Source organism: Myotis brandtii, unplaced genomic scaffold, assembly GCF_000412655.1.
Source record: "Myotis brandtii unplaced genomic scaffold, ASM41265v1 scaffold397, whole genome shotgun sequence".
NCBI lineage: Eukaryota > Metazoa > Chordata > Mammalia > Chiroptera > Vespertilionidae > Myotis > Myotis brandtii.
In genome coordinates, this window is record NW_005365229.1 from 3,805,794 (window position 1) to 3,813,639 (window position 7,846).

Consider the following 7,846-nt stretch of genomic DNA (forward strand, 5'->3'; position numbering starts at 1 on the left):
CCCGCCGCGGGGCGTCCCAGCCTGCGACTTGCTCGCTCAGTGAGTTTCTGACTCGGAGCTTTCGCTCTGCAGCTGTGGAGCGGGGAGATGAAGCCACGTTCCGTGTAGGGTTCCTGGGGGGAGACGGCAGGGGACGTCTGTGCTGTAGGTGCTTCGGCTCTTCCCTAGGGACCCTCCCCAGAGCCGGAGAAGGAGATGGGGATGCACCGGCCCCGCCCGAGGCCAGCGAGCTAGCACCGCAGGGCGTGCCCTGGGGCTTATATGGATCTCTTCCCTGTGGGCGTGACGGTCGACCACCGGCACCTTTTTTTTTAAGTTAACATTTTGCTTATTTTTTAAATAATGGTACTTACTATTTTACAAAATGGACAGAACCAAAAGGTAGAGTGAAAAAAGTTCGCATCCCTAGCACTACTTCCTGGAGATAAGTTCTGGAAGCGATATGCAAAAGACCTTTTCTAAAAGTATTAAATATAATCATGCTGCGTTTGGCAGTGACAGGGTGAAAAGGAAGTAATATTAGCTCTGTGACCCCTTCGCATCCAAGTTCTCCGTAAGCGTCTTGAGTAGGGGCCTGGTTCTGATTAGCCCTCAGCACTCTGTCGGGCATGTGAGCATCCAATCAAAGGAGAGAGAACATGGGCCCCACCCAAGAGGAGGCATTTGGGGTAGGAGAGACACACCCACAGAAGGCTTGAGGGGTGTTTGAAAGGAGCTCTGCCCTGACACTCAGCTTTTTTGGCTTTTAATCCAGGCTCTGTGGGTCAGGACTGCTCCGGTTGAAGGTTCACACCTGCAAAGTGAGAGCTGCTTGGACTCAGCCCTGCCAGCTGTGCAAGGTGGGGGTTCCAGGAGGCAGGGTTTTGCTCTGCATTTTGTTGCCAGTGGGCCCCATCACATGTACACATACTCTTGCAAAAGGTCTGCAAATCTTTTGTCTCCCAAACTGGCAGCTTGTTTGTTGTCTTGGCCATCTTGGCTGTCTCCTGGGGCTTGGAAGCATTCTTTAGTAGAGAGTGAGGTCCGAGTGGCATCGGGGGTACCGTTAGGCCTTCTGAATTGGACTTGGCCCTTCTTTGTTTTCTCTATTTCACCCAGAGAAGAATAGGAGACAAATGTCACTCCTGGACCTGAGGGTTTTACTAAGAAGCTAATGACTTGGCCTTGATTTGGGGAGGATTCCCAGAATAAAAGGCTCTCGTAATCACAGAGTCTTCCTGGTATTGTCCTCTCTCTCCCACTTTCAAGGGATGAAGAGGAAGATTCGTAGTTACTTGACGTTTGCTGAACACCAATCAGATCCTAGTTCCTGTGGTAGGGGCTCTCAATTTTTTCCCCGAATTTTATTTGTTTAAAACGATTTACGTACAGTAAAATTCACTCACTTGGTGTCCAGGACTATGAGTTTTGATAAATAGAGTTACACATCCACCAATTAAGATGCAGAACAGGTCCATCACCCTCAAATTCCCTCTTGCTATATCTTTGTGCACCCCACACCCCTAACCCTTGGTACTACTAGTCTGTTCTCCAACTATTTAGTTTTATTTCTTCTAGGAAGTCATATAAATGGAATCATACAGTAGGTAGCCTTTGAGTCTGGCTTTTAGCCCAATATGTTTGAGATTGGCTCCTGGGTTGTGCGGTATGTTGTGTGTATCAACTGTTGTTCTTTCTGTTTAATGCTGCGTAGCATTCCATCCTATGAATGTGCCACTGTTTGTTTACTCGGTCTTCCATGTGTCTTTAATAGCAGCCCTTTGAGTTATTATGTATCCATTAGACAGTGAAGAACTGAGGATGGGAGATGCCAAATAGCAGAGCTAACTTTTTTTAATCCTCACCAGAGGATATGTTCCTATTGTTTTTGTGTGTTTGTATTAGGGTGAGGAAGAGAGAGACAGAGAGAGAAAAACATCGATGTGAGCGAGAACCATCCATTGGTTGCCTCCTGTTTGTGCCCCCACCAGGGATGGAACCCGCAACCTAGGTATGTGCCCTGCCTGGAATCAAACCTACAACCTTTTGGTAAAAGGGATGCTGCTCCAAACAACTGAGCCACCTGGCCAGGGCAGCAGAGCTAAATCTTGATCTAAGTGCAGAGTTCTTTCCCCCACACCCAAGAGCTGATTTGGTCCACTGACCCAATTAGCATTTCTTTATTTACCATCCAGGAGGTTTTCAGGCTTCTTGAATTCCTGGAAAATACCCTTTCTAGAATGTGGGGCCTGAGGATAATGAAGGAAAATATACCCTGCAGTGTATGACTCACCATGTGTGCTCTTCTTTTTCTGTCTGGTGACAAGCTCACAAAATCATACACTTTAAAAAAAAAAAGATGTTTTTATTGATTTCAGAGAGAGAAAGGGAGAGGGAGAGAGAGAGAGAAGCATGGATGAGAGAGAAACATCAATCTGCTGCCTCCTGCACGCCCCCTCCTCGGGATCGGGCCTGCAACCTGGGCATGTGCGCTGACAGGGAATCGAACCAGTGACCTCCCAGTTTATGGGTTGAGGCTTAACTACTGAGCCACGCTGGCTGGACAAAATCATACAATATTTAAGGGAAGAAAGTTGTCTAAATCAGTCCCAGGTTGTGACATAACCACCTGCTGCAGGTATGAGTGTGACCATCTTGTTTTCCTTCCCTGGAACCACCAGGAAAGAAAGGACATAACCCCTGGACCTCCCTCCACAAACCCCTGGACCTCCCTCCACAACGATGTCGGAGCTCAGTGACGAAGCCAGTGAGCCAGAACTCCTGACCCGCAGCTTGTCTATGTGGCATGGGCCAGGTGCCCAGGTCAGCTGGGAGCAGCTGGCCATCCCCTTGGATCTCCATACAGCTGCTTCCATCGGCCAGTATGAAGTGGTGAAGGAATGTGTGCAGCGGTAAGACATCTTGGGAAATATTCCTCCTCTTTATTTTTTTATTTTTATTTTTTTAAAATATATTTTATTGATTTTTTACAGAGAGGAAGGGAGAGGGATAGAGAGTTAGAAACATCGATGAGCGAGAAACATCGATCAGCCGCCTCCTGCACACCCCCCACTGGGGATGTGCCCGCAACCAAGGTACATGCCCTTGACCGGAATCGAACCCGGGACCCTTCAGTCCGCAGGCCGACGCTCTATCCACTGAGCCAAACCAGTCAGGGCTATTCCTCCTCTTTAGATTTTGAGGCCCATCTCAGTGGCCTCAACTCCCACATAGAGATATGAGTAAGCTAACCAGGATTCATAGACATTTAGTACATATGGCCTAGATTAACCCTGCTTCTCTCAGGCAGTTGTGAATAATGGTTTATGCTGGACTCTAATAAGGAAGGCAGTTTTTATTCCTAGGAAGAAAAAGCTAAACTTTTTTTCATAGGTATAGTTAGAAACATTTCCAGCTTACTTTAACTAAAGTAATTTTATGGTTTCTACTAACTGCAGAAATGCTCAAATTAAAATAGAAAGCAATGCCCTATGGCCTTCTTTTCCCAAGGGGATCGTTTTAATCCCTGGTGCCCTCTTCCCTCCAGCATCTGCCAAAGAGGAGGAGGAGGAGGCAGCAAGGTTCATCTGCCCCTCTGGAGGATTGCCACCCGAACTAACTGCCCACATACCCTTTTTACTAATGTTATAATAAGTCCCCATATAACAGCGGTGGACCTTGGCTATGTCTGGTTTGTAGTACAATGTGATGTGTACTGTAATTTTTGGAAAATAATCTGTTTCCTCGCCTTCACACCCTTTATATCCACCACACTTTGTGCTTATATTTCCATTTGTCATCGATAACACAGAGAAACGATCTATGTCCATACCTACATGTGCCTTTTCCAGTTCCTGGGACATCAAAGTCAAATCTTGTCGAAGCCCCAGATTTCCAGTGCCCAAGTCGTAGCCATCACTTAAAAAAACCTGGCCAGTCACATGCGAGTGCACTGTGGTGAGGGACATCCCATTGTACTCCTCTCCCCCCAGCACTGGCTACCAGACTGTGGTCTGTTGGTGGAAGGTAGTCAAGGCTCCAGGTCAGGATTTCTCAAGGCACCAGGCGGCCTTGGGATCGTGTAGCTGGGTACTCGGGCAACACATCTCCCCCACAGGGTCACCAAGACCCCATTTATAACTCTGCTGCTATGGTGTTTTGGGGCTTTTAACTTTGGTATTCTGGTAAAATGCACAGTCCAGAACGGCTCCACAGCAGAGAAGAGGGAAATGTTTGTGTTCTGATGGGGATTGTGATGCTAGCCAATCCTAAGGCTTGCTCACGGTGAGATAGACTGAGGATCCATTAGAATGGGGGACTGGGCTGATGGGAGGTGTGAGAGCCTCAGATATGTTCTGCCAAGGGTCAGGTCCTTCCTCCTCCGTGTGGAATTGAGTGCTCCATCATGAATGTCAGGTGGTGAGGATGCATTGGTCTTCATGTGGCTCTCCCAGCCAGTGGCTGTTACTGCATCCCTGGAATCAGGACCTTTGAGAATGGCTGTATGGCCATTCCAGAGTCAGTTGAAGATGCTAGTGAATGGTATGGTGTATTATGTGCACACCTATGAAAGGCACAAGCTGTGTGGATTGATTGGCAGATTGAATAGCTCCACTGGAGGCAAGGACTGTGGAAGAGGAAAGGCTGTGGGGCATAAACTACACAAGACGTTCTGGAAGTAGATGTTATTTCCATACCTTGGGAAGCCCACATTTTTTTTTTTTTCCTGTGGGAAATGCTTTTCTAGAAATTTAATGGAAATCAGTGAGAAAGATGGGATTATTTGGTCACGGATTTTCTAAGAATGTTTCTGTAGGGCAAGGTGACAAAGGGGAAATCAGTTGCAGTGGAACTCAATTGTCTAAGTCCCTTCCTCTCCCCCCAGCACTGGCTACCAGACTGTGGTCTGTTAGTGGAAGGTAGTCAAGGCTCCAGGTCAGGATTTCTCGCTCTTGGCCCTACTGACAATCTGGGCCAGGTCTTCTTTGTGGTGGGGGCCGTCCTATGCACTATAGGACGTTTAGCTTCCTTCCTGGCCTTGACTCCAGCTCTGGGACACCCCACCTGTGAGATGGCTGGGCATGGCGAGCATATCTTGCGTTTGTTTAGGAGAGAGTTAGATTTGAATAAGAAGAATGGTGGTGGCTGGACCCCGCTGATGTATGCCTCCTACATTGGACACGATACCATCGTGCACCTGCTGCTCGAGGCGGGGGTGAGTGTGAATGTGCCGACCCCGGAAGGGCAGACTCCACTGATGCTTGCTTCCAGCTGTGGCAACGAGAGCATCGCCTACTTTCTCCTCCAGGTGAGCTACGAGGGGACTCAGGCCCAGAAACCTGAGGGGCTCCTGGCTGCTCTGGCAGAGATGTGAACCACTGTAGGCCATGGTGTGCGTGTAATCACTTTGATTCTTTCAGCATGATGACCTGGAGGGCGCCCGCCCCACGTAGAGGAGACGAGGCCATAACAAGCATTCTGTGTTCTCTTGAAGCAAGGCGCTGAGCTAGAAATGAAGGACATTCAAGGCTGGACCGCCCTCTTCCACTGCACCAGCGCGGGGCACCAGCAGATGGTCAAGTTCCTTTTGGACAGTGGAGCAAATGCCAACGTGAGGTGATTACCAGGTCTTAAGTGGCCGTAGGAGTGGGTGTAGACACATCTTACTCTAAGGAGGGCAACTATACAGGCAGCTACAGGCCAGAATCAGGGCAGCCCCTCCTCCATAAGAGGGGTTCAGACAGACAAAGTGGCAGAAGAGACAGTCCCATTCAGGTGCAGGAGGCCTAGGGATAATTCTGGCCTTTTTACACATCCGTCAGGGAACATTGGGTGCAGCACTTTAAGCTCTCTGAGCCTCAGGACTCCCCCCCCCCACCCTCTGTCCATTCTGTGGGACTCTTTCCCTTTCCCCACGTGGGAGTCTGTACTTGTTCTTCAATAAATTTCCACCTTTACTATAAACAAACAAAACAAACAAAACTCTCTGAGCCTCATTTTCTTTATCTGAAAACTGAGAATAGCAATACCTATGTCATAGAGTTGTTCGAAGAATTACATATTATTTTATATATGTCAAGGGCCTAACATAGTGGATGGCACTTAATTGACATGCACTTAATGCTAATTCCTTTCTCTTTTTTCCTTTTGGCCTTCTCAGGTGAGGTGATGCTTTGAAAACAGTCATGAGTTTCATAAGCTGGAAGGGATATTGTCTAAAGCAGCCTGTCATGATGATAATCCCCTTTCTTTTCTTTCTTTATTTTTATTGAATTTACTGGGGTGATATTGATTAATAAAATTATACGGGTTCCGGGTATACAGTGCTACAGTACATCATCTAGATGTTGTATTGTGTGTTCACCACCCCAAGTCAAGTCTCCTTCCATCACCATTTATCCCCTTTACCTTCTCCGTTATCACCCTCCCCCACCCTCTACGTCCCCTTTCAACACAGCATCCAGCTGGCACTTCCACAGCCCTCAGTTGATGTCATCTATTATAAGACACACCATAGTTTTACATGCCACCAAGAAAGAAAAAATACTAATTAAACTGCAACTCACCTATGGATTTTGAGACACATTCTGACTACAGAGATGTTAAAATGTGTTTTAGAATGGCTGAAATCCAGTATTTAGCTTGGTTTCTGTCTTCTAGACCAGCATGAAAGAAGTGAGGATTAAGGGGCACTCTGAAGACAGTGCTGAGTTAACCATAACCAAGCACAGAAAATAAGCATTGGGTACCAGGCATAGTAAGAGCAGGTAGATTATTAGTCTCGGGGCTTTTGGGAGGTTTCCTGGAGGATGCTGAACTGAAGGTAGGGTCTGAATAGGTGGACGGGAGACGTTAGCTTTCTGTGAGCAGTGAAGGGCAATAGCTGCCTTTTGCAGGTGATTCAAGTGGAGACTTAAGAGATAGCAGGTGCAGACAGCTTAGAAGGAGTGAAGTAGAGAGACAGAATGTCTTTAGGACAAAATACTAGAGTGGGATGGAAACCAGAAGAGTTTATGAAGCTGGTGTGTTGATAAGAACTTTTCTCATCTTTGTCCGGTAATTCTTTTCGAGGGAGACCTCTGCAGTTAGGGATGGGTGACTTTGCATCAGCTTGGTTTGTTTTTTTAATCCTCAACAGGTTATTTTTTCCATTGATTTTTAGAGAGTGGAAGCAAGGGAGGGTGGGGGAGGGAAAGAGAGAAACATCGATGTGAGAGAGACACATCGATTGGTTGCCTCCTGTATGTGCCCCGATCGGGGGCCAAGGATTGAACCTGCAACCCAGGTATGTGCCCTTAACCCTTTGGTGTAGGGCTGATGCTCTAACCACTTAGGAACACCACCCAGGGACATCAGCTTGGTTTTGTCCGCATAAGGAAAGAACTCTCTGCTAATCATTGGACTGTGGCCTCTATCTTGCAGGGAGCCAATATATGGATTCACCCCTTTGATGGAAGCAGCTGCTGCTGGCCATGAAATAATTGTGCAGTATTTTCTGAATCATGTAAGTGACCCTCTTTGTAAGCTTATAATTTACTTACAGCAAGTGACGAATCATCACTGAAGTATTTATATATGTATATAAAAGCCTAAGCAACCTTTACGACCAAACGACCAGTCAACCAGTTGCTGTGATGCGCACTAACCACCAGGGGGCAGGCGCTCAACACAGGAGCTGCCCCCTGGTGGTCAGTGCACTCCCACAGTCAACCTCCCGCGGCCCCTCCTCCCAGCCGGCTGGTACCCGCATTGGCCCCAATTGGGGTGCTGGCTGGCCAACCTCCCCAACCTCCCAATCGGGAGGAGTGGGGGCAGTAGGCCGACCTCCTGGGATCCCTCCCCCCGGCCGGCCCCCCCCCCGCCCCCC

The 7,846-nt window shown here is 47.9% G+C and overlaps 1 protein-coding gene across 7 annotated transcripts in view; it reads left to right on the plus strand.

Moving 5' to 3' along the window:
- Positions 1-7,846, plus strand: part of ANKS3 (ankyrin repeat and sterile alpha motif domain containing 3) — a 34,551-nt gene continuing 26,705 nt past the window's right edge. For 5 of the 7 annotated variants that reach the window (XM_014545107.1, XM_005872938.2, XM_005872939.2 and 2 more), the window contains exons 1-6: positions 1-39; positions 755-839; positions 2,661-2,891; positions 5,089-5,287; positions 5,474-5,595; positions 7,402-7,483. In XM_014545107.1, coding sequence (XP_014400593.1) covers positions 2,722-2,891; positions 5,089-5,287; positions 5,474-5,595; positions 7,402-7,483 — 573 coding nt within the window. In that variant the 5' untranslated portion in view covers positions 1-39; positions 755-839; positions 2,661-2,721. Of the gene's footprint in view, positions 40-754; positions 840-2,660; positions 2,892-5,088; positions 5,288-5,473; positions 5,596-7,401; positions 7,484-7,846 lie in introns of those variants that run through there. The other 2 variants (XM_014545108.1, XM_014545111.1) reach the window with 2 other exon arrangements.